Raw genomic sequence first — 24,815 nt, forward strand, 5'->3', positions numbered from 1 at the left:
GGGACTTACGGTTTACGGCTCTTCAGAAACTTTGTGCAATGTTTGGTGACAATGCATATACCATCTTTATTAAATATTGATGGTTTTCATTCTCCTCCCATTTTAATAGCTTACTATTTTCCATTATGTTTTTGTCTTGTTTATTACAGAGAGCAAGTGAACAGTGATGTAAGTGTTCTTGAAATTCATCCAAATACCATTTAAGAGCTGTGATTTCTTAAAAGGATTATATTACTCCCAAAATTAGAGCCAAGGAAACATGGCTCTGTCAGTCCATAACAATAAGCATTGTATGTCTGGAGAATAACTTACAGAGTAAATAGTCCTCTGCGCTGAGCCCTTCACAAGCCTTAGCTCAACTCTGCCAGAGACAGCAGTACACAGCAACAGAAATTGCCCTAGTGAGTATGTGACCATCCTGCCCCACAGAGTAGCCCATACACAGCACAACTCCTGGCTTTGGTAGTCAACCACCCTTCAAAAAAGCTTGAAATCTGGAGGCGTCTGTGCATTATGACAAAATACATTGACAAGTTTGGGTTTGAGGCACTGATGACTGAAAGACAAGAGCATTTAATAATGATCTGAATGGGAGCAATGATTTATCTGAAGCATTATGTATAGTAATAAACATGTAAAGGAGCAGCCCATGCCACTACGTTTATATATTTTACTTTTGGTGATCACTCGTGGCTGATTGCTTAATGGCAAACCTTAACGCTGAGATGAAGCTGACAGAAATCCTTTGTAATGATCTCCCACAACCCCTTGGTAGTCCTAAACTCTGCATGACCGTGTACTGGCCCCTCTGGAACCTCTCACAGTATTTCTGGTGTGCCAAGCATGTTCACGGCTCAGACGTACCTTTGGTATAACGGATACTATAAGACTAAAATTAGCCAGTTTTTAATCTTAGATATGGCAATGACAAACTTTACAATGGGTCACAAATCAGCTGCTTCGTTTTTCACATTTTCAGGTAACTTTTCTTTATTCTGCAAAAATGCCAGAACCACTTTGTGGCCTGAGAAATATTGTTCTTGTGTTTTGATCCTTTGGCATGCGTCATTACAAAGTGTCACCATAATACGCAGACACTGCTTTATTTAGAACACACATAGGTGTGGAAAACATCCACACCCTGAGGCACTACACCTCACCCTCAAGCCCTGCCAGCAGCCCTGTCAAGGCCATATAATCAACTTGTCATCAAGTTGCAACTGTACTTCATAACCTTACAATGCTGCTCTACATATACAACATGATTCACCAAATTATCCACCCACAACTACTAAGAAAAAGGGGTGGGAATATGAGCTTTCTTCATTGTTTCTCATGGTTATAAGGACTTACCTTAAACAAAGATCTGTGTGGAATGATCAACGTTGGTAAATGTAAGACATTTAAACTGAGATAATGTGAATTTGGGAAAATCGCAGTGACCTGTGTATCTTTTCCAGAAGAGCAAGAGGCTGAGGGGACAGACTGCAAGATGATAAACAAAGGGTTAACCCAGGTTTAGTAGTGCCATTATGACTGGTCATGAGGGGTCATGAGTTTCTGTTGCTAGAAGGCTTTTCTGTGACTGTGCATTTGTGCATGCAGGCTACATTCAGCATTGTTGCCTGTTTTTAAAAAATGGCAGAGCTAGCTAAAAAAGCCTCTACCAAACAGGAGGTGGAAGTCATAGAACTGGGCTAGGAAATCAGGCATCGTAGATGTGTATAGTAACACTAAGGAACAGATATGCACTGTTCTGGCCATCCAGAGGCACCAGTGTTATTTCATTCCCTGACACACCAGTTTCTAGACAGATTTGGGTTACTTGGTCAGTCATACCTCAGCATGCAACCAGCAGCAAGCATCCAAGAAGGGCCACGAGCAGGAGGACAGGCTGTGTTGCAAAATCAAAGGGACAAGGGGCATGAGAGTGCTGTGGCTGTGTGAGTCACAGCACGCAATCTTTCATCTCTCAGTACCTGCAGTGTGAGGACAGGCTCTGCTGTCATCCGGGGTGGTGTCCCTAGCCTTGCTGTAATCAATCTCACCAGCCATCCGTGGGACAGGAGCTGGGATACCTGGCGGTCGCTGTGAGGTCACTGTGGTACCGTGGCCAGCCTGGTAAATGGGGAATCAGTCTCTCCAAATAAGGAGCAAACGTGGTCCCTCTCAGGGACCCACAGAAGCGCTTGGTACATGAGAGCACTTACTGTAATGGGAGTTGGCAATTTGGAGAAACATACAACTTGAAGGTTGATGTATAGTATGAGGATCAACCAACTTTAAACTTATGCTCATAAGTCAAATGCTGCATGCACCAAGGAAAACACATTATTCTGTCGTATTTATGCTGAAACGAAGAAATTCACTCAACAGTCAGAAACCAATATAACTGTTAAGCAGGTATTCTTTCTTGGCAGCGCTGGGGTCGCCCTGGGGATTCTCCACCATAAGGGCTCCCAAGAATTAGTATGGGACATCAGTTTACATACACACAAATCATACATATTCATTAGATTTCCTGGATAGGGGTGTCTTATGATAATGACTTCCCGGAATTCATTTACGTAGTCCGAGCACGCATAGTGAAAATAGGGTGAGGGTCTTTGGTGGTCGAGGGAAGAAGTATTCAACTTCACAGGGTTCACTAGTTGACCTTTCCAGAGCATGCTGCTGTGAAGTCCAGGTGTCTTCTTCCCAAATCAGCGAGATCATCCTCCCTAGATTGTATCTCTGTGTCCTTTTGTTCAAATTCCCCTTATCTTAATTTACCCAAGTGCCCACTGAAGGCTGCTATCAGTGAGTTATATAGGAAGCATTTTACTTTTGTCTAGACAGACAAAGAGACCGAGGGAAAACAGTTGAGGAGGCCTTGGGAAACAAACACAAGCAAAACTTTCATGTATCACAGTTTAGCCTTAATCAGAAATTCATTGATTTGAGCCCTTTCAATGCCAAAAGGATGTTACTGTTTTCTGTAATAGAAGCAAGTGATGAAACACTTCACTCCTGCTAGCACCCTTCATATTAAAAAGGATTATTGTAATGCCTAAATCTTCTAGAGGACAGCTTAAGGGCAAGCCTGACACACAAGGACCTTGAGGACTCAGAAGACAAGGCAGATTTTTTTTTTAAATTCCACAATTTATAACTGAAAAGAGGATGAAAGCTCCGTGCCCCGGAGAACACGTTCCCCCCCGGGGTTCGCCTGAGGGCGCTGTGGACGGCCTCGGGCAGCCACACACCCCTCGCTCCGGAAAGCCGGGAGAGGGGTTCACAGTAACGGTTCCTTCCCCCTCCAGCGACTGGCACCCCTCGGCGGGCAGGAGGGTTCGGCCACCCCGTCCCGCCTCCTTGAGCACGTTGCGAGGCTGCGCCCACACTCAAGATGGCCGCCCGCCTCCAGTCTCTCAGGCGGACTTTGAAGCCACAGGGCTGCTGGTTAAGATGGCGGCTGTTTACCTGCGGCCTCGGCGGAGTTTGCCCTCGGCCAACATGGCTGACGCTCCCCTATTGCTTCCGACAGCAGTGAAGCCAGTTTGCCCTCAGTCAAGATGGCGGCGCCCAGCCAGCGGCGGAGCGTGGTGGCGCGGCGGTTGTGGTGAGAGGCCAGCGCTGGGCTGGTGGCGGGCTCTCAGCGAGTGGCCGAGAGAGGCGAAGCGAGGGTGCGCTTGCCGCCAGGTGGGGGAGAAGGGAGGCTCCCCGCAGCGCGGCCGCTTGTGGGGAGCTCGGGGCCTGCCGGGCTGAGCGGCCGGCCGGGACATGGCGGGTCGGGGCCTGGCCGGTGCCGCGGCGCGGGGCCTGTGGGCTCGGGCGAGGTTTGGGCAGCGTGTGGGAACAGTAGGTGCACCTCTGGCCCGCCGCAGGGAGGGAGCCTGCAGACTGCGAGACTCTCGCCAGCTGTGTCCCAGGAAAAGCAGCGTGACCGAGCGCGGGGTGGATCTTAGGGCCCTCCGGTCCCCGAGACCCGTGGGTGCTTCTGCAAGAAACAGCATTTGTGGGTTGTAAGAATTTCCACCGATGCGATGAATTAGCCGTGAGTGGCCTCTTAAGGTTTTCTTAAGTGAAAAAGATTAAATAATCCAATTATGTTTTCTTCCCTCTGCAGAAGAACTAGCTAATTCTTTATTCAAAAGATAAAGGAGTGTTTCTACTCAAGATTTATAAGATGGTTAAGTATTTAGCATAACCAGAAAACTGAAAATCAAAGGTGAAAGACCTTGCCAGTTATTAACTGCAGGCGGTTACCTATGTGTATGGAGTCTATAGGGGACTATTCATCAGCTGCTATCAGAAGCAAGTCATAAAGTTGTTTCTGCCAGCTGTTCCTATAGTAGCAATATTTAGAAATGCTAATTTGATGTGCATATGCGTGTCACTGCCGTAAGAAGGGAAGAAGCTGCTGCCTGAAGTTGTCCTCACAAATCTCAGAAGTTGCTTTATGAGTGATTAGCTGCCTGTCTTTTCTTGACAGATGCACCCCGATGGTAAACAGCATCAAGTTTCTATGTGGAAACAAATGTACAGGTTGAATAATCAGCTCCCTACATGACTTCATTTGGAACGCGCATTTTTTGCCTATACTTCTAATCTGATACTTTGCCAGAGGGACTTTTGAGAGTTTCATAGTATTTTTTTTACCACATAAACAGAGCTCATAATCATCACTACTGTTATGTCCTGGGTACAAGTTGCAGTCAGCCGATCCAGTGAGGATATATTTGATGAAGATGTAGATGAGATGTATCTACTACAGAAAGAATGGAACAGCACCATGAAAAAAAGATTGAAGGTATTTCTATAACAATGATTTAATAGTCTTTTTAACCATTTTAGATTTACTGATACATATCTTGATATACGTTTGGCTGATTTAAAGGGGAAACACTAGGAGAGGCTGCTTAAAAGTTATTGTGGCTTAGTGTCTTCTGAATGTCAGGAAAATGTAGCAGGGGTCTACAGAAGCTCTATCCTAGTAGTCATCAGAGCAAAGTATTGTTTTACCAAAAGACATCGGCTCCCTCTGTACAACCATGTGCATTTGTAGAAGGCAGTGCTAAATTCTGATGTGAACTATTTGCTTCATACTTGTAGGTATACCACTAGTAAATGTAGGGCAGCACAGCTAAACAGTGCTACTAAAGAAATATGAGATGTTTGGGGTTTTAAGTAGAGCTCTTCATCAGTTGGATTTAAGATGTGTGACTCCATGTGGAACCACAATTGGACATTGCGGTCTGGGTAGTTCTTTGGCTTATTTATTCTCCTAGTGAAAAATATGTTTTATGAAAGCTGGTTTCCACAGCCCTTGCCTCCCTGGAGATCTACAGGAAACAAAACAAGTACATAAACCTAGGTTACTTCAACAGATACATTATCATTCAGAGTGGGGCCAGTAGGGCTCGTCTGCTCACAGGAGAGCAGCATTTGGCTGAAGAACATGAATGGAAGCTGTTGTGTGTAGGCTGTTGATGAGGAAGGGTGCTACAACAGAGCTGTTGTATTATTCTCCAAGGAAAAGTTTCCTGCTTCTGAGTCCCTTGAAAAGACTGGTTTTCTTAAGGGGCTGTTTAGTGTTCTTACACAAATTCCTCTGGTATTTTATGAGTAGATACAGCAAAATCATAAAATGTTATTGAGGTTAGAGGTGTATGTTGGGCAAAATAAAGAAACATTCTTGTTCCTGGCTATCTAGCAGGGCCACCAGTTTTCTTCTCTTATGAGCAAATTAAAGTTTTCTCTCTTAGAACATGCAATTATTCTGTCATATGGTAATGTGATTAGAATATAAAGAAGTTAATTTGCATTAAAATCATTAGCTCTTTCTTACAGAAAGCAATCACAATGTTATGTGTATTTATATGTGATTCACTCCATCACCATCTTTTTTCTGGTGTAACTCTTTGAGTGAGATCTGGCAAACAGAGAAGCAAGGCTCAATAATTAATTTTGTGAAAACAGGTAGATGGATTACAGACAGGAGAGTACCTCTGCTAAAGGGGAGGCTTTGGAATCTATGTATTTTTAGATGTCTGGAAATCTATGTGTGTATTCTTTAAGAAATTTTTCATAAAGGAGTTGGTCATCATAGAAGTAAGCATGCTTTCCTGTAGATTTGTCTTATTTTTGATGTTTCTAAAAATACTTTCCTTATTTTCTGATCTTCTGGGGATCCTTTTGGAAAAGTACTGGGACTTACAGATCAGTAAATCATAATGCACTGCAAAAAACATGTTTTGCTTTGGCAGTGGGGGTGCAGCTGGGAGGGATGTTCAAACCTAGAAGCTGTAATTTAAGAGACTGATTACTTGCTTAAACTTTTTTTATTGTTATGAAATTGCCATAGGTCCAATTTTTCATCTTGTGAACAACCTGTTTCACTACTTTTATTATAGGAAGGCTATAGGGATGGAATTGAGGCTGGGAAAGAACTGGCACTCCAGGAGGGCTTTAATCAAGGTTACAGACACGGTGCTGAGCTGATGGTTACATGTGGCCAGTTCAGAGGAACCCTGAAGTAGGTTACAAACTCCTTAAGCTCATGTGCATGTGGGGGGGTGTGTATGGAGGGAGCATGCATGCAGTTTTTTGTTTGTTTAAATTTTTTTTTAAAGTGCATTGTAAAGCTGTCCAAAGTGAGCAACCTGAGAATTCTCAGGTCTTGAATACAGGGAACTGCCTACCTGGATGTAGAGTGATCATTCTTAAAAATCCCCCTTCGGTTGCTCTTCCAGAATTATCTGAATCTACATCTTTAAGCTTAATATTCAGTTTTACTGCTTGAATTTCTCAGAGAATGTGAATGAAACATATATACATTTATATAGTATAGATGTCTTGTCACATTGCTATCTCCCTTCAACCAGCCCGAGGTCTGTGTGGATACATGTAATTACGGGTTTTTTTGTCGTTCTTCACTTTTCAGTGCTCTCTTATCCTGGTGTCATTCTAATGGACGTGATTCTGCTTTAAGTAAGATAAATAATCTTCTTGATGTGGTTGGAAAGCATGAAGAAAATGTGCTTAAGTATCTGAACTCTACCGACCAACAGCCACATCTCGGATACATTTTAGATTCTGTTCAGGACATGGACCTTAATGACACAGCTCCAGCTGGGACAGTGTACAGTGAAGTTAAAGCTGGGAAACACGAAGATGTTGACAGCTCTGGTGGAAACGTTTATGGAAATAATGGTGAGATTGGTTCCTTGCAGTCTCAGTGCAGCAAGGCAAAACTCTGCACAGATCCTGAAAGGTCAACCCTTGCTTGGGTTAAAAAGCAGACCTTTTGGCTAGTAGAGCAACTGGGCTTATCACTGGATATACTCCATCACATCCAGCAATTGGAACATTAGTTTTTCAGTCTCATGGTATTTAAAATTATCTCAGCTGGATTTGATTCTCAGTTTGTGAACTATGTACAGGCTGATGCATCACTTTATTTTGGGGAAATCTGATTTTGATACTTTCCAGTAGAGGTAACTTCTGTAAATCTTCACCATGCTTTGGCTCCTGGCAAAAAAACCCCTTACTTTCGATCTTAAACTTAACTTTCACAGAAAGGGAAAATGACTTTTAAAGCTCTACAAAGGTTTACTAAACATGTTTCTGTTCTGTGTCAGAAGCTATCACTTCACCCTCACTTTCTCTTTGGGCAGCAGTTTGGAAATGGAGCAGGTCCCTTAAATAGCTCCTCTAAATAGGCCCCCTCTAATATTTAAAAATTAAAAGCCCAGTGCTATGGACAAGCTATTCTTGCAGAATAAGCTGCTGCTATGCTAACTCTATGCAAAATAGAACAGGATTTGCTGCTGATTTCTAGAGTGCTGTGACTCTCTCTAGTCACTATATAAAATACAGGAATTTTTCACCTTTTGTCAAATTCTTCCTCTTATCTTTTGTAACCACTATGCAGTGCACTTTCACAGTTAAAAACTCTTTTTTCCTTCTCATATAGTTCTCTTTATTTCCCTTCTGCTGAAAACACACCATTCCCTTCAAATGCAGAATTACTGACAATTCCATTGTTTTACTGTTAGACCATCTACTCTTACCTGTTAGACCACACTGAACGTGTTTCCAGTCTAATGAACTTTCTTGTGTTATTTATGTATGTATTTTGCCTGTCCCTCTAACCTGAACTGTTTCCCTCATTCCCATAGTGATTTTTCCAAACTCTTCAAGGAAGCCAGGCTTATTCACCTTCCCTTAGAAACACGTTGTCAGCCACATATGCATATTTCTGACAGCTTTGTATTTCTCTGCCAACATTCTATATTTGACTTCTTTTCCTGATGCTTGCCTTAACTGTAGCTGCAAATTACTCTGATCAGGAAGTCTTTTCTTTGTGAATGCCTCTCTATCTGTGTTTTACACTAATTAAACTGATTTACAGTAAGTTGGGAGTTTACTTATTTTAAGTTGCTTGTAACTTTCCTTGTGTCTGAGACAAAGCAGGTCTAGACAGAGACAAACTGAAATTTTGAACAGCCAACTTTAAAGGAAAAAAAAAAAAAGGTTAAATCACAACACAGTTTTACACTTTGGGCCCAGAAAAAAGCTACGGTAAAAGTTACTTGATTTTCAGAGACTGAGTTTACAATGTTGTTACTAAAGATTATTACCCTGGCACGGAGTTGGTAGACTGTAAGTTTGGCTGCTATTCAGTACCAGTTCTGATTAGGGGAAAACAGCACTGCAGTTAAGAATCTCTTCTTGAACCTGTTTCTGAAATAGCGGACAAATAGGGTGGTCTGCATTAATTAACTATAAAATTGTTCAAACAGCTTCCTTTTTCTCAGTTTATTTAACATAATGTTGACATGGATAGACATTACTTTTCTACAAGTGCATGTGTTATGTTATAGCCTGTATCACATATGTTAGACAGAAATTTCTTCCACACTGTGGTAGAATATGGTGCAGACAAAAATAAAGGTTACTAGAGCACTGTTAGACTTTCCAAATTTGGAAGTTTAAAAATGCAAATTCAAGAGTCTTCTTACGTATTTAATAGTGTGCAAAGAGGAAACTCCATTCACAAATTACTAAGTAGACAGTGAGCTTGCCAATTTGTCTCCAACTACTGCAAAAGCAATCTACGCCAGGGAAAATATATCTTTCTAGTTTGATTATCAAACAACAGATTGTGTGTTTTACTTATCTATCATAACAGCTTCCGTACTAGCTGTGGAATTACTTTCCTCCACTCTGCACAAAGTTTGTGCTTACTGTGGGGTTACTTTTTTCCATATTATCACCCAGAGTTTCCAGTTCGGCTGTGGAGAGAGATTCTTTTGGGCTGCCTATAATACTTGGCTTATCTGTCACTACCAAATCTTGCTGACCAGCCACAGAAGGACTTTCTTCAAGTCTATTAGAATCCATAATTTGCTCACGTGGTGCTTCAGGTTTTTCTTTTGTGTCCGCTTCTGTGTCTTGTGTTTCACTATCAGCTTTCACCTTGGCAGCATTCCTGAAAATAGCTCGCATGACAACGGGGACTGACATGCAGCTGAAGGAGGAAATGAAACATTAGTCAACTACTACAGACTTCATCCATTCTTCAATGTACTTATTTTTTTAAACAGTGTCTGACAGCGGAATGATACCTGTGATGAAACCAGCACTACCTCCTTGCATCTTTTTGCCTTGAACAACCTAACAGGCATTACATTGTAACTACGGTGTAACTACCTATGTGAAACCAGAAACATGGTGACACAATGAAATCAAGTGTTGGGTGTTTGAGCTTGGCCCGGCAAAGAAGCTTTGATAGAAGGAGTGGGAGGGTTTGGTCTTAAAAAAAAAAAAAAAAGTCACAAGGGTGCTTTTAATGAGAACCTAAACTAATAATATTGAAATATATTAATTCGTGCTTGAGTTTTTTATAATTATAACTTTCACATTTTGTATAAGACAGATACCATATCTTCTCTAAAACACTATCTAAAGGAGGTTTTTTTCCACTCTGACAATAGCATTACCTGGTTCTGGGAATAGTATCTAGTATCCTTGACTTATGACAGGGCAGGCTAATTAAACAGGTTCAGGATCCAGCTTGCATTGATCTTGCTGTCATCAAATAGATAATGGTTGTGTACTAGCTTGTGCCAAATTAATTAGTGCTCTCAGTACTTTCTCAAGCGTATGTTCACGTATCACAGCAACTTGCCTCTCTTGGAATTTGTCTCAGAAAACAAGCCAGAGACAGTGTTGTAGACATGCCATATATACCTCACTTTCTGAAAAGAAGCACTGATCGGTATTAGATAGATGTGGAAAAAGTCTTTTCCGTGCTATTCTAAGTTATACCAGTCATGAGACTTGTCATCAGCCAGAGTCTTCAGAAAAGCATGTTTACAAAAGAAAAAAGCATCTTTATAAAAGATAAAACTCTCTTCATTCAAAAGTGTTTCCCTACCCCACATGCTTTCTACTAGAAACACTTTCCATCACTATTAATGTTTAAAATTTTCAGAAGAGATACTGAAGACTATAAAGTGACTTATTCTCACTATTATAACTTTTTACTAGAGTGATGTTTTCTGGTTGCTGAGTTTATGGCATTATGAACGCACATGATATTTCCATGAAATGGAGCATCTGAGGTTCATTCCAACTGTTACGAAGTAAAATAGAATTACTTACCGCTTCACAGCTCTTGCTATAAAGTCATCACTAGAATTTAGAGTTGGATCTTGAGGGTTTAAATGAAGGTGACATTGGACTTCTCTGGAGGTTATCACATCAATTATCACTAAGAACAGAATATAAATATTTCAAAATAAACATAAACATTGAAAACTATCCTATCATTCTGATGCTCCAAGAGAGGTAAGACTGAAGTCAATGGGAAGGGGCTTGCAGCAATGCTCTTGCATAAGACTTGCTTCTTCCTAATATACTTAAATCATAAACAGTAGAAGTTACCATTTATTAATTAACTGCAGGCCAAGATGGAATCCAACTTGAATATTTGCATTTAATTTGTTTTATGCTGAATACAGAACAGTTTTTAATAAGCAGTGTATACACAAGTGCTACTTGGTGTTTTTCATGGGTTACACATCACTGAGAGTAGCCCTTAGAATGTATTTGTAACCAAGAAGCATTGTGCAAGACCCTGTATAGAACCAAGTCCCTTGTCAGCCCAATAAAGAGAACAATATCAGTTATTCCACACATACCACAGGCTAAATTCTCTTTCACAGGATGAAGGAAAAAGACAGAAAAGCTGGTGTTCTTGTGTGGTACCACTTCAAAGTAAAGCAGTTCTGAGTCATCTAGAAATAAAATGACTGTTTAGTGATATCCACCCATTGAACCTGGACTCTTTTTGGCTGAATCACATACCAGAATTCAGAAAAAGACTGATACAGTAGAATCTAATTATTCATTACTTTGGCAACTTAGTTTATTCTTATAGAAGTTTCAGGCCTAGGAGATTTTTTTTTTTTTAATTTTCAACAGTGCGCTACCAGAATTAAGGATTTTTTTATCATTTAAGATACTCCATAAGTAATGACAGCTTTGGCAAGGGAGCAGTAAATCTGTTAACACTCAGTTTAGAAGCTAGTTTCTCTCTAGTACTCTGCCATTACTTCCAACCACACAATTTACCTTCATTTATATGCTTCTCAGAGACACAGCTGCTAATAAGAGTGTTATATGCCACTTGATGTCGAAGAATCTCTATTATGCCAGGCACACACTTCGGATGGCTAAATGGGATTTTACTGACCAAGGCTCCTGCTACATCTGATTTTTCTGATCCCTTGTTTATGAAGTAACAGTGCTTGGGGCAATCTGGAAGAGACTGAACAACAAATATGGTGGTATTTCAAGCACTGAAAACAAGAAAGTAAAGCTTGACATTATCAGGCAACTGCACAATCTGACAAAAAAAATAATTTTAGAAGACATGCTTCTAGCATGTCCATCATGTCTCTCTGTATTTCAGTAGAAATATAATCCTTAGAGGAAGCTAAACGAGATTCACTCTCCCTCCCAAATGCATCCAAATTAGGCAAATATACCCAGAGCCAAGTAGTCAGGAGTTCAACTGCCACCGATTCTTCCAACAACTCTTAAGAGCCCCATAGAAGAAGAAAGATCTTTCAGAAGAACATCATAGTAGTGGCTGCTTGACAGTTGTACAAATACAACAGCAGTTTTGCCTGAAATCTCTTTGGGGCATCATATGTTTGTCCTCCCTCCATCACTATTGCTTTCTTTGGAGAAGCATGTTTGGCTAGAATATCTCCCGATGATTCATTTGAAGAGGAGGAGAAGAGGAGATAGTAAGAAAAATTTACCACCTGTCCATGTTGACAGTGATTCTATGACAAAATTAGAAGTGAAATAGTGTATTCTACTTCAGCATGCCAAATGGGAACTGTCACCTTAAGAACAGGGCAGGGCAGTGCAGTTAATTAGCAGGATCTACATTAAGACAAGCTGAAGAGTAGAATAAAAGAGCTTTTCCTCCTGTATTCATGAAGCAAAAAGGTTTCCCCTACATTCCTTTAAAAGTTAGAATTCAATTTAGTAATTTATTTCTAGAAATAAAATCTTTAAACTTGGAAGCAAAATAATCTCTCAGCAAGTACTAATACTTTAGAGAATTGCTGAAGAGTTACAGAGCCTTTTGTGTGTATCTAATGGAAATGAAAAATTCATCCCATCTGATGGGTTTTAAAGGGAAAAGCTTTGCTAAACCTTATTTTAGCATCATGTAAATTTACTACTACCTTCTGTACCATCACCTCAAAGTCCAAGAACTGTGTGGGCAATGAGCTCTGCTAACACTGCTGATAGAAGAGAAAGAAGTGCCCTCTTCTTTTGTTGCCATGAATTGCAAAATTAGTGCTTCCTGGCATAAAAAGTAGATCTTTGAAGCTTGTCTGGCAGAAAACATCTTAGCCACCATTTTCTATTCTAAAACTTCTCTTCTACATCTAATGCAGCATAGATTAAATCTTTTTTAAATAGAACAGTGATTAAAAAGGAAGCCATCCACAGTTAAACAATCATGGCTCTAGATAGTAATTGATATCACTGTTGTAACATTTTACACTTTTCTTCCTGCCAGTCCCTTTAAAAGGAGTCAGTATTCTCAGTGTTATCTAATCAAGAAATCTTTGTTAAAACAGCGTGATATGCAGCATGGCATGCAGCATGATAAAGACCTTCAAAACTCTAGGTAAGTACCTTCTTGGGATGCGCTTCTCACACTAGCCCAATAAGTTTCCTTCTTTTTAAGGCATTAATGATAAAGTTCGAAGTAATTTTTAGAAGAGTAAATATTTGGGTTACACACAGACAAATTAGTATGATTTCAGTCACCATGCACACAGTGTTTCACTTTCTTGAAAGAGTCTAATATTGCTTCATAAATATGGAACTATTTTCTAAAGAGCACTTAAATACTGTTGGGATTCTGGGAAGTCTGCATTGCTTGCTTATGGGGAAATATAAATCATTATGTATCTTGCACAAGGGCAGAGTGTGTGTCAAATGCACACTATACTCACCACAAAGAAACAGGATTGATGTGTAGACAAGTCTTCACTGTATTTTTCTTTAAGGGTAGACTGAACAATCAGCTCATATAGAGGAGCTAGTTTCAAGCCAGTAATCTGAATTCCTGAAACCAAGTGATTTTTTTTTTTATTAGCATTTAGATTATGACTGTACGTGACAGCTAATGTTAAAAACCAAAACCTATGTTTTGAAAAGACAGAAATGTTAATGTCCTTTCTTATTCCCTTTTTTGCTAATGGGAATTTTTGGTAGAGTGTTTAAACAGCTTTACCTGTAACTGTCATATCTTTCTTAGAACTTTTGTGTTTTGCACTGGTTGCTAAAATGTTACACTTGGGCTAATAGAACAAAACATGTTCTGCCCTGAAAACCAGTTTTTCCTCTTACAACATTAACACAGGGAAATAAAAGCAAATAAGCAATGCATAGTCACAGAAGTACTTAGTCTTAATTATAACATGCCTGTGAGCCTCTGTATCTCTTCAATACTGGATGAGAACATAGGAATGGGCTGGTGAAACTTCAACACAAAAAAAGCTGGCAAATCCATGCCGAGTTTATCAGTCAGTGGCAAAAAAGCAGGGCTTCTGGGGAAAAAAAAAAAAAGAATGAAAGTCTGTTACAGAAATTGACATAACAAGGACTCTTAGTGCAAGGCCACTATCAGGCCCCTAGCAGTTTACTACATTCCATACCTTTTCTGTCTTGAGAAATGTTTTGCTTTAATGCAACTATAGCCTTTAACGTTTTAAAGCAAGGTTAATGTGAAGTCTGGCAGAAAGGAAAAGTGAGCCACCAGAAACTGAGGAGCACTGCACAAGGATGTCTGATATAAGTCATTCTATAGTGCTTTATTTTGGAGAATGACTTCAGACTTTCCCTCCAGCCTAGCACTGGAGTAGAGAGAGATGAGGTGTCAGTATCCATGGTGGGATGACAAACTATTTTGTATAGTTAAGGTGTAATAGCCCTCAATATATGCTTTATTTACTTTGAAACTATGCAGGAGTTGCTTGCTGAATACCTAGGAAGTTAAGTAATATTGTTCCAGTGACTCCTTCTGGCTTCAAATCTATGAATAAATTCATAGTTCAATGCAATTGACACAGTTAAATATGAACACAGTAACTTTAAAGTCCATTTGGGAAAACTAAAAGCCACAGGTTATAGAGGGTGTAGCTATGGAGCATAATGCCATCAATAAAACAGAGCTTCCTGTTTTAGCAGAGGCTAAACATAAGTTATGCTGAGGTTAGTGGCAATGACTGGTAAATCCATTTCTGTATTGAGAAGTGTCCAGAGCCTCACCCGTCCTCTCCAGCTCGAGAATCTACAAGCAGTGGAGAAAGAGGAAGTTTGTGGAGTGTATCTGTGCTTTCAACAGTTACAACTGTTTTTGTTCCACATACCTGGGAACCTGAGGGAGAAAGAGAACTGCATTATTTTCCTCGTCTCAGTGTAGATTAATCCTACGCATACAAAACACACAATGGTAAGGTCTTTTAAAGGTCAGGTCCAACTGACAGCCACAACGGCTTGGGCAGCAAGGAGAAGCCTGCACACACCACCACACCCAAAACGCCGAAGTTGCTCCATGGTGATAGCAGCAACAGCTGCTTTTGGGACATGCCATCAAATAGATCAAGCAACCACCAGTCATTTTCATGCTGGCTAGGCAGTTACTTTGTTTGATATGACTCTCACTTCAGTTTGGGTCAACAGCCAAGAAATGGGCCAGTACTTTCCTGATGTACATTATAATTGTGCTAAACTAGAATTTTAAATCTTATTTCTGAGTTTCATTAATGAACTTTTATTTAATGAAACAGATAGTGCTAAAAAGTTATCTATCACATTAGTTATTTCTGCTTTTCTAGCTTTACCAGGATTTAGTTCTGCTTCCAAAACTTGATAGGGAGAAATGTAAAATTCAATGTTCATAGGAGTTGCTGAGGAATAAAAAAGAAGTGGTTACTACACATGTCAATAGAGGAAATATGTTAGGCATCTTGGCACAAAGGGGAAAAAACCAACAGCAGTGTAGATGGGCAGAAGGGGATTCCTCATAAGATTATATCTCCAATTACAGTATATGTTCAAATCAGAGCACTTAGCATTTAACAGTTAAACCCTCAGTCTATAAAGTCATCAGACATCTTTGAAAAGATTAGATTAAGTTTCTCTCTCTTGCAAAATAACCTGTTGTTCTGCCTTAAAAATACTGGCTGAACTGCTAGCTTTCAGTGTCTAGTCTGAAATAGAAGGGAAAGTTGTAATACTTGCATAAGGGCCACTCACATCAAGCTGTGCAACAGGATAGTGGCATCATGTATTAGAAATACTTTTATGAACTAGAACACATGAATGGTTAAAGCTCACTTCTGACAGTGTAGATGAGCCAAAAAACTTATCAGGTGACTGTATTTGCTTTTTGGGCAACATGAGTAATATCTCAGCTACTACAGCTGTCATCTCACGGTTACTCCCAAACTGTGGTTTCCCACATAACCTCAGAATATTGCTGGCTTTGCTTTTAGGCTGCTGCAAAGTCAGTGTTGCAGTAGCTGCTAAACCACCTGGCCTCTTTGTATTTTCTCCTTCTGTGTGTCTGTACACTGTCTGAGAATACAAGCACAGTAAGTCCCTACAGCATGTTTTATTTATAATAGAGGATCTTAACTGTAAACAAAGGTCAACTCCGTAGGATTTTTTATTACAATTCTTTGAATCCATGAAGAAAGGAAGGAAAACAAAATTCACCTCCAGTTCTTGGCACCAGGTGTCCTACTTTTCCATGAAGTACTTCAGTAATTCTGTTTACATCCTGTGTTCTAGTTCAAAACACATCTTGATTAGTGTTTCCTGAGTTGCAATACTAGCTAGGCTAATGTAAAGGATAATTTGCACCCTAAATCAAAGGGAGACGGTGCTTTCTTGGAAGCAGATTGTGTCTCCATTTGTTATGACAGCTTCCAAAACACCATCATTCCACTCATGCATTACTCCTAGGACTTGGGCTTCCAGTTTCAACCCTGTATCTGAGCTGTTTCATGTTGCAATTTGATATGCTATTTAGCAGAAATGAAGGGGGGAAAAAATACTGGAATGGCAGGTAGAGCAGAGTGAGGAAATAAGCTGGATAAACTAACTCAAAACAGAACCGATCTCCAACCTCAAATGTGATCGTACACCTGAATACGTACAGCCATGCAATTACATAGCTGTGTATTACAACTCTGCAGTGCGTTAACTTATATCATAGATGGGACGAATAATCTATTTCACTCATAAATAATATTTATTGAGATATCAGTGATCAGCAAGGATATAGTATGTCCTGAAGTTAGTATGCTTCATAAAGGAACACTGTACAAAAATAAGCCAAGAGGGTATTTCAAGTTACAGAATGCCATACTTGTTGAGAGTACTTAATAGGCAAGATATCAGAAAAGGTACTTCAAAAATCCAGAAGGAAAGCTCTTGGATTTTCTGAAAAGAATTAAAATCATTGTACAATACCAGAGAGTTTAGGAAAATCTGTCCCCATCTATCTGTAATCCTCCTTTTTGAAAGAAGGAATGAGAAAAGGAAGGACAGGAGGAAAGCTAACATCCACTACTCCTGATCTAAAACCTCGGGAACAAAATGAGACCCAAACAGCAGCACTCCAAAAGGTCTATTTTACTTCTGCCACAGGGAGATCTAAACATGACTGCTGACTTTCAGATGCTCTGTTTGCTCCTTGTGGGTGGTCACATGCGCATACACCCAAGCTCTGCAACCAACCAGTTTCCCAGCAAGTCTCTTAGATAAAGCGCAGGAGTTCAGTAGATAGTCTTGTTTGGCATGCCTGGGGTTGGCAAAGTGCAGCGAGGCTTCAAGCTTTCCAGTGGGAGAAAACTCATTAGCCTTCCACATCCTGCTCTATAATTAGATCAGTTAACTTGTTTTTTAGTGAAATGAAGGGGTGGGGGCGGAGGGAAAGGGAGAAAGAGGTAGACTTCAAGTTACCTGTCTAGAAGAGACATTGAATAAAGATCTTTTTCAAGGGCCTGCAAAGCAAAGAATCCCTTAGCTTTCATTTCGCTGGGAAAGAAAGAAGACAAATTATTATTTTTGTTAGTAAACAAAAAGCTAGGCTATGGATTTTAAAAGTTTTTCAAGTGAAAACTAGTTGCAACCTGTTTCCTGGAATTTGATACAAATTTGACAGGTCTTCTAGAATCTTTCCAAAGGCTTCATAGTTCTTCATCCTACCAAAAAGAAACAATTGCTGTCACGCTACTAAATGAGATGGATAATAAGTCTTTCATAACTAACTTGCTGGAAGAAACACCATTTCAGATTGACATAGGCCCCCTCCTTATCAGATCTGGCAAGTAGCTGTACTGCTTTTAAATTTTCTTAGAAGATACCAGGAAATGTGAATCCTTGGCTCTGCTGCAAAAAGCAATGTAATTATAGCTGACACTTGTTAAATATGCACTACTGAAATCAATAACTGTGCATGATACACAAATTTGACAGCTCATCAGCTGCAAAGCACTTTTCCTGATGTTCCAATAAAGCTAGTCATGTAGTAACACTTCCCAATACAATACACCTGTACATTGTTCTTTTCATCAAAATACCAAGGATTGTATTAATATTGCACTTCACAGCACCCTGCGAGAGAGACAGATCTTCAATACAATTGGTAGATACATCAGTCAAAAAAAAGAACAGGGGACAAGTGGCTTGCATAAGTTTGTGAAGAAATGGTTCAGACGGCTCAAAACCCAGAATTCTTGCAGATTCTGACTCACCGTGATAGCCTGGAGCTCTGCTTGGACAAACCCACCAGGTATTTGCTCACCTGCTTAAGTGGACTTTAATTGGATTTTACAAGCCTTACTAACCTTTCTAGTGCTGCAGTGACACAGAGAGCTGTGCTTGGGAAAACATACCTTCTCCTGTGCAGATGGGCTGCAATGTGGATCAGCAGAGAGACAAATAAACCTGCCTGGACTTTCACACTGGGGCACATACTTTCCAAACAGAAACCTAAACGAGTCACTCAGCTCTTCTGTGACTCTTTCCAACTGGACTAGTGGGGAGCAGGGAAAATGGAAGGAAGCAGGCATGCAGGTACAGGCACAGACACAGCACCAGCCTATGCATTAGCTGGCTGGTTCATCATCGTTTTATAGTTGAGACCTACAGGAAACATTACACATATAACAAACTGCCATGACCAAATAAGATACTACACCAAGAGGTGTAGAAGGGATACTTGCACTTCATGCCAAATCCTAACAAAAACAGGAGGGCAGACAAGTAGTACCCACAGTGCCAATGGTAACTATACGCCATCACTCAGAGCCAAACTGATGGCAGTTAACAACACTGGGAGTCAAAAACCTAGGAAAATGCAAGTTAAAACTTTAAGACTTAGCTGCTTACACCCATAAAGCTAATATAACTTCATTTTTGAGGAAAGAGAGGGCTGGAAAAACTGCTGATGCATTACAGGTCTACACAGAAGAGAGATGAAATATGCAAGGTCAATGATTATTTTTTCTGTCTTTACCTTCCCTTTCAACTCTTCTGCCAAGGTATCTAAATAAGAATCCAATTTCCTAAATATATTCATTATTAGTAAAACCTGGAACCTTGATCATATTGGCTGCAGAACTTCTAACGGGATGTTTAAGGTGGTGGCCCGACCTGGAACAGCAAATATTCAGGCAGAAAAAAAATGTGGTAATAAAAAAAAAAAAAATGTATATATATAGTAACCTACTGCTACATGAGAAAATTAAAGTAACATCTCCTACACATCTGCAAAGAACAGGCCATGTGATATCACCTTGTTTTCAATGTTGGGACAGAAGCCTGAAGGACATGTACTCAAGATATTTGCATAAGGACAATACAAAGACTATTTAGTATTTGATGGAAGGAGAAGGGGAAAAATAATATCTGGTTTGGATTTGTAAATCTGCCAGTTCTGAATTGTCATCATCAGTCCATTTCCAAAATTATGGGTCCAAGTGGTTCTATAATTCTTGCAATCAACACAAATGCCAGTATGAAAGGCTGTGTTCAACTGCCAGCTAGAGCCAATGTATTGGGGATTACTCTTTCCCCTCGCTCCATTGAAGCAGATGCAATTTAGCTGTTTTCAATGGAATGACTCGAAAAATAAGCAATGCCTGGAGCATCTTTTCAAAATTATATTTGCTACAGTTTTAGCCTTGAATTTACAAATTGGAAGCAGGTAATAACAGTTACAACCACCACCACTCTCCAGTATGGAGCACTGAACCAACTTCCCACGTAAAATAAAATCAAAGAAGGTGTCAGTTCTTCTGTTGTTTTCTGGATTCATATTATTGTTTCTTGATCTTGCTTTTTTCTTTTTTTCTTTAGTTCTTGCACTGAAACCATTCTAGCCTTGACTTCTCCACAACGTTCAGAGAAACACAAGACTCAGGAATTCCTTTCCCTTCAACAAGAGACTCTATATATCATTCTTTACCTTAGATGCTGCGCCAAGTCATCACAAACCTACAGGAAAAAGAGGGAGGCGTTTCAATTTTCTTACCATCCTTTGTGAAACATCTCTTAAAAGCATTTTATTGGTAACGATAAGATTGTTCCCCATTACTTTTAATTAGTTGTATGGTTAGCTTAAAAAAAAACCCCAACCAACAAAAACTGGACTAACATTACAATAGTTAAAACATAATAGAAGAACAAAGGCTCTGTGGAAGAGGATAAAATTAACAGAAATAGTTTGTTGATAAATTATTTCCAGGAAAAAAAAAAAAAGTACCTTTGCCAGATTTTCTTTTATTGGCAGTTACTAAAATTCTCTGGATATGCATTTCTATCCTAATAATATTTTCCAGCACTCACTGATCAACAGCCCTGTGCTGGTTAAACAGAACACCTTGAAATTCCTGGGCTGACTGCAACTGAAAAGGAGGGACTAAATTAACTCCAAATTAATGGAACAATTTGGATACTTACTGATAAAAATTAGAGTTTATGCTCCCCGCCCCCCTGCAACAGCTTTGATCTGGGGGATCATCTGTAATACTGAACAACTGCAGAACATGGTATGTGAACTGCAGAGTGATATTTTGCTAATATTTTATGAGAAATTTTGCAAGAAAAACATCCCCATTAGTAGGAATGCACATATTCTTAAAGAAGGCAGAAAGAAAAACAGAATCTCTGATAACAGCTCTGCGACATCCATTGGGAATATATATTGCACTACTCCTTGGTAGGAAAATATTTTAAGACCCTGTTATTTACTGTATGTTAATAACATCGAAGTACAGGAATACAAATATTTATGCAGGGTACTACAAAATTCTTGGCAGTTGGGCACATCAGCTGGATTTTACCTTAATATTTATCACTATGGTACTTAACATCTATAACAAAGTTGTAAGTTTAGGTGAGAGATTCAGATGCCTAAAGAGGTAGCTAGTGTCATGAACAGGCTGGCAGGTGTGACAAGATCAAAAGGAAGCCAAAGACTTTCTGACATGGCAGCTGGGGTCCAGGTGAGAGGCTACAGGGAGGTGAGAGAGAAGATTAACTTTACCACAGGGGCTTCTCCAAGGTGAGCCACCTTTACATCTATCACCTTTCCATCCTTCTCCAGCTGAACTTCTATATAAAACATGCTTGATGTTATGTAGCAGGCAGTCCCACTGGGGCTAACATGAGCATTAAGCCTGAGGAGAGGGGAAACAGAAAAAGAAAAAAAAAAAAAGGCTTGTACATCTAAAAATTCTGTCACATGAAGAAAGGAAATGAGTATAGTTTACTTGGTCGTGGGAAGAGACGCCAGAGATGCTTCAAAAATAACTCTTCCTTGGCTTAGCTTCTGAAAACTATCCAACCAGGCAATATATTTGTGCTCTGCTCTTTGCGTTATCATGTTGGTTTGCTGAAAACTATTTACCTCAGTCTGTAGCTTTGGGACCTTGGCATGCATGACCTCTCTTCACCCAACAGCCTCCTTGACAAAAGGCTAATCAAAATAGGCAGTTATGCCCCTTCCAAGTAATATACTCCATTAGAACACCGAGCTAAGAAAAATATTGTTGACAAGCCATCCAGATGATAATCCCCACTGGACTTTGGGCCATGCTTGCTCATTTGTATTTATTCATAAACAAACTTACCCTTTTTGTTTGGATACAGATTCCAATCTGTTCATCACAGAAAACAAAGACTTAGCTGCAAAAAACAAAAATGTTATTAATGAGGCTGCAATCGCCAGTATTATCCTGCTTTAAAGGGTATGATTTAGGTAATGAGAAAATAGTATTTCTTGCATGACTCCTTCTTATTAATGACAACTATTACCCTATGATTAACGAGTGCTGTGCTGGGTAGAGCTTATTCTCAGACTTTGAGAATAGCTATAGCCTGAAGGCTTAGCCCAAAGATGAGTTACAAGTCTCTTGTGTCATATCCACCTCTGTGTTTGCACGTTTGACCCCTTTGTGCAGAACATCAGGAGTAGAGAACGATGGGTCATTTCCGTAGAATATTAAAAAACACACTTTGAGTTATCTGACAGCTTGTTACCATTTAACGTCTTCTGTATCTTCTCCATGCAAGAGAGCAATGGGCCATCTGGATCATTACTGACAGGCTGTGGAAGTGGCTTATCCTAGCATATTTGTGAAAACAAAGAGACAGAGAAAGACTCCTTAAATTACTATCCAGAGAGGAATATCACTGCATTCGAGACACAGAACACCAATGCCCAGTACAACAAAACACTACTTACTACTTTTTATCAAACACGGAGGTGACCTATAATCGTAGCTATCTCTAAAGTGTAAATACTGAATGGATTAATGAAGACCCTGTTGTGCAGTAATTATATACCTGAGGCCTTTGGAGCAGGGAGTGGCTTTCCATTCCCTTTATTTTTTTAGCTGAATACAAGGTATGTCTCACTGTGATACTAGAAATCAACTAGGAAAATACGTAGGTTTTTATTTTAGGAGGAATCTGACTGAGTGAAAAGATCATTAAGCACCACAGGTGTACTTGGTTAGACTGAGGTGCAAGTTCAGGCTGAAGATATTAAGTAGCAAGCAAACTTTCACAGCTTCTCTTCTAGCTCTTGTCTGAACATTTCTCATGCTTCACACTTCAATTCACAAAGAACATTCACTGCTGAAAAGTTTTCACTATGTTCAAGCTCAGGACATTGTTTTCAGAGTTAGGCTTTAGTTAAGCATTAATAAAAAGAAGCATGGAAACAAATGGGACTTTTTATACTAAGCTCACAGCAGTTGTGCTAATCTGCTTTTTACAAAGATGATCCTTAAATATAATTAGCTACTGGAAGGGTGGTAAGCGTGGAATGACTTAAGGTGTATCACAGCAGGAGAGAGTCTAGATAGCAGGTTCCAGGCCAGTTTCTGAAAAATAGTCTTTTCTCACAGTCCTATCGGCAAGAAATTTTCTTTACGTACTATGAATATGCTAAGGATAATGAATGGAAAATAACCTAAAGTGTTAAACAACCAGTGCTCACTCCTGAAGAGTTAAAATAATGCAAGAAACAATCACTAAAGTGTTAAAACAATGCAGGGGGGGGGTGGGTTTTTTTGGTTTTGTTTTTGGTTTTTTGAAGTCAAGCAGTTTTGGAACTATCTTCGTAACCTGCTCTTACACCACATATCCTTCTCTCAGCTAATCTGCAGTTCTTACCATGCAGAAATGGACAAGTTTCAGAGTTTCAGTCCATGGTTTTTGCTGATATTTTAAACGCAACCGTTCCATTAAAGCCTTTGTAGAAATAGCTGTCACAGCACCTGAAAAACGTATCAAAATGTTTTAAATATAATGGCATGTATTTACATTGGCAACCAGAAAAGTTGGAGGAGGAAAAATATAAAAGCTTGCTAAGGTCATAGGTGTTAGGCTTCAAAAGAGGAGGTAGAAAAAATGGTTTTAGTTGAATTTTGCATACAAGTATCTGATTTTTATAAGACTTCTGACAGAAAAAGAGCAGGGGGAGATTTTGTATAGGCAAGTATTCTCAATATTAAAAACAGAGATGCAGCCCAGTCCTTAGCTCGTTAAACAACTAGGCTTTCTTTACCTATGCACAATCTCATACGTGTATTCTTAGTAAATACCAAGGCCTTGCCGTGGGTTTCAGGCATCCTGATTTCCACACCCACCTAGAGCTCATTAGAGCTAATTTAGAGTAGAGATAATTCTTTTACGATGAGGGTGGTGAAACACTGGAACAGGTTGTCTGGAGAGGTGGTAGATGCCCCATCCCTGGAAACATTCCAGGCCAGGTTGGACGGGGCTCTGAGCAACCTGATCTAGTTGAAGCTGACCCTGCTCATTGCAGGGGGGTTGAACTGAATGTACTTCAAAGATCCCTTCCAACCCAAACCATTCTATGGTTCTGTGATTTTGCAGAGGGATAATCTCAACGCAGAGTTACAACTTTTTTTTTTTTTTTTTTTTTCCCATTTCCTTGGGATGGCAAGGAAGGAGAATGGGGCCAGGAGAAGGAACATTTTGAGCCCATCACCGATCTCCTTGTGAGTATTCTTTCTGGCCTTACACAGAATGCAGAGGTTCAAAGAAAATTTTTTGCTGAGACATGGTGCATCCAGAACCACTAATTCCATCAGGAATAAACCTGGCGTGAACTTCCTAATACATCAGCCTGAGACAGGCAGGAGGACTCCAAACTGATTAATAAAGGAAATTGAGTCCCTGCAACATGCCACCCTTTCTGATCTGCCCCTTAGCACCAGAAGAAACATTGCAGAGTGCTTCTTTGACCTAAAGGACACAACAGCCCTGCAGAATTGTCCCCTTTGAGCTAGCAGTGCTGCAGGGGGGGAGGGAGAGAGACTAGGAGAGGAACATCTATACCCTTTGTATACACCAAGCAGGGCTGGTGAGTGGGGGATGGCAGCATCTCCCTCCTGCTGGGAGGATGAGAGAGCAGAAACTCCAGCCCCTAGAAAGCAAGCCACCTCAACCAGCTGGAGAAGGGGGAAGCAGTGGACCCCAAACAGCTCTTGCAAGCAGTCCTACTAGGGAACATGCTCCCACTAATGTTCCCACTCACCTTGATACCTATAGGAGGGCTGTAGCCCACCCTGTACCTCCATCTCCATCCACACCACAAGAAACCAAGGCTCCAACTTGTAGCACCTGTACCACAGCACCCACAAGTGCTGTGCAAGGCAGAAGGCTTGCTCCCTCACAAAACT

At 40.1% G+C, this 24,815-nt stretch overlaps 2 protein-coding genes and 1 long non-coding RNA gene across 11 annotated transcripts; 2 read left to right on the forward strand and 1 right to left on the reverse strand.

Moving 5' to 3' along the window:
* Nucleotides 1-2,562: 2,562 nt before the first annotated feature.
* Nucleotides 2,563-11,271, forward strand: YAE1 (YAE1 maturation factor of ABCE1). 8 transcript variants are annotated; one of them, XM_074887196.1, is made up of 6 exons: nt 2,563-3,601; nt 4,653-4,792; nt 6,396-6,517; nt 6,926-6,972; nt 7,075-7,194; nt 9,591-11,186. In XM_074887196.1, exons 1-6 carry the CDS (start codon nt 3,163-3,165, stop codon nt 9,653-9,655), a joined length of 933 nt encoding a protein of 310 aa, XP_074743297.1. In that variant the 5' UTR covers nt 2,563-3,162; the 3' UTR covers nt 9,656-11,186. The 8 variants fall into 8 exon arrangements, with proteins under 8 accessions (XP_074743297.1, XP_074743127.1, XP_074743034.1 ...); XM_074887026.1 differs by lacking the exon at nt 9,591-11,186 and having other exon boundaries at nt 2,568-3,601; nt 7,075-8,398; XM_074886933.1 differs by having other exon boundaries at nt 2,589-3,601; nt 6,926-7,194.
* LOC141951376 (mediator of RNA polymerase II transcription subunit 1-like) lies at nt 10,709-23,885 on the reverse strand. The gene is made up of 15 exons (XM_074887550.1): nt 23,281-23,885; nt 22,141-22,225; nt 21,732-21,786; nt 21,146-21,278; nt 20,066-20,094; nt 17,727-17,798; nt 17,557-17,631; nt 16,306-16,376; nt 15,429-15,494; nt 14,854-14,962; nt 14,008-14,132; nt 13,536-13,648; nt 11,623-11,818; nt 11,190-11,285; nt 10,709-10,734 (listed from the first exon to the last, which is right to left on the reverse strand). Exons 1-15 carry the CDS (start codon nt 23,350-23,352, stop codon nt 10,709-10,711), a joined length of 1,323 nt encoding a protein of 440 aa, XP_074743651.1. The 5' UTR covers nt 23,353-23,885.
* LOC141951612 (uncharacterized) lies at nt 11,755-24,289 on the forward strand. 2 transcript variants are annotated; one of them, XR_012631420.1, is made up of 3 exons: nt 11,755-13,204; nt 18,207-18,388; nt 24,078-24,289. It is a non-coding gene; the product is annotated as an uncharacterized LOC141951612 (long non-coding RNA). The 2 variants fall into 2 exon arrangements; XR_012631407.1 differs by lacking the exon at nt 24,078-24,289 and adding an exon at nt 19,957-21,173.
* The last annotated feature ends 526 nt before the right edge of the window (nt 24,290-24,815 follow it).

The sequence above is a fragment of the Strix uralensis genome, chromosome 1 (genome assembly GCF_047716275.1).
Source record: "Strix uralensis isolate ZFMK-TIS-50842 chromosome 1, bStrUra1, whole genome shotgun sequence".
Lineage (NCBI taxonomy): Eukaryota > Metazoa > Chordata > Aves > Strigiformes > Strigidae > Strix > Strix uralensis.

Bases quoted from the DNA above. Each gene is read 5' to 3' on its own strand.
- LOC141951376 (XM_074887550.1), bottom strand. From the start codon at position 23,352: ATGGAACGGTTGCGTTTAAAATATCAGCAAAAACCATGGACTGAAACT. The intron at 21,787-22,140 runs GTAACAAGCTGT...TGTTTTTTGCAG, and splicing joins GATACAGAAGACGTTAAATG to CTAAGTCTTTGTTTTCTGTG. The intron at 17,799-20,065 runs GTAAAGAATGAT...TCTTTTTGGTAG, and splicing joins GACTTGGCGCAGCATCTAAG to GATGAAGAACTATGAAGCCT.
- YAE1 (XM_074886850.1), top strand. From the start codon at position 3,163: ATGAAAGCTCCGTGCCCCGGAGAACACGTTCCCCCCCGGGGTTCGCCT. The intron at 3,602-4,652 runs GTGAGAGGCCAG...CCACATAAACAG, and splicing joins GTGGTGGCGCGGCGGTTGTG to AGCTCATAATCATCACTACT. The intron at 4,793-6,395 runs GTATTTCTATAA...CTTTTATTATAG, and splicing joins CCATGAAAAAAAGATTGAAG to GAAGGCTATAGGGATGGAAT.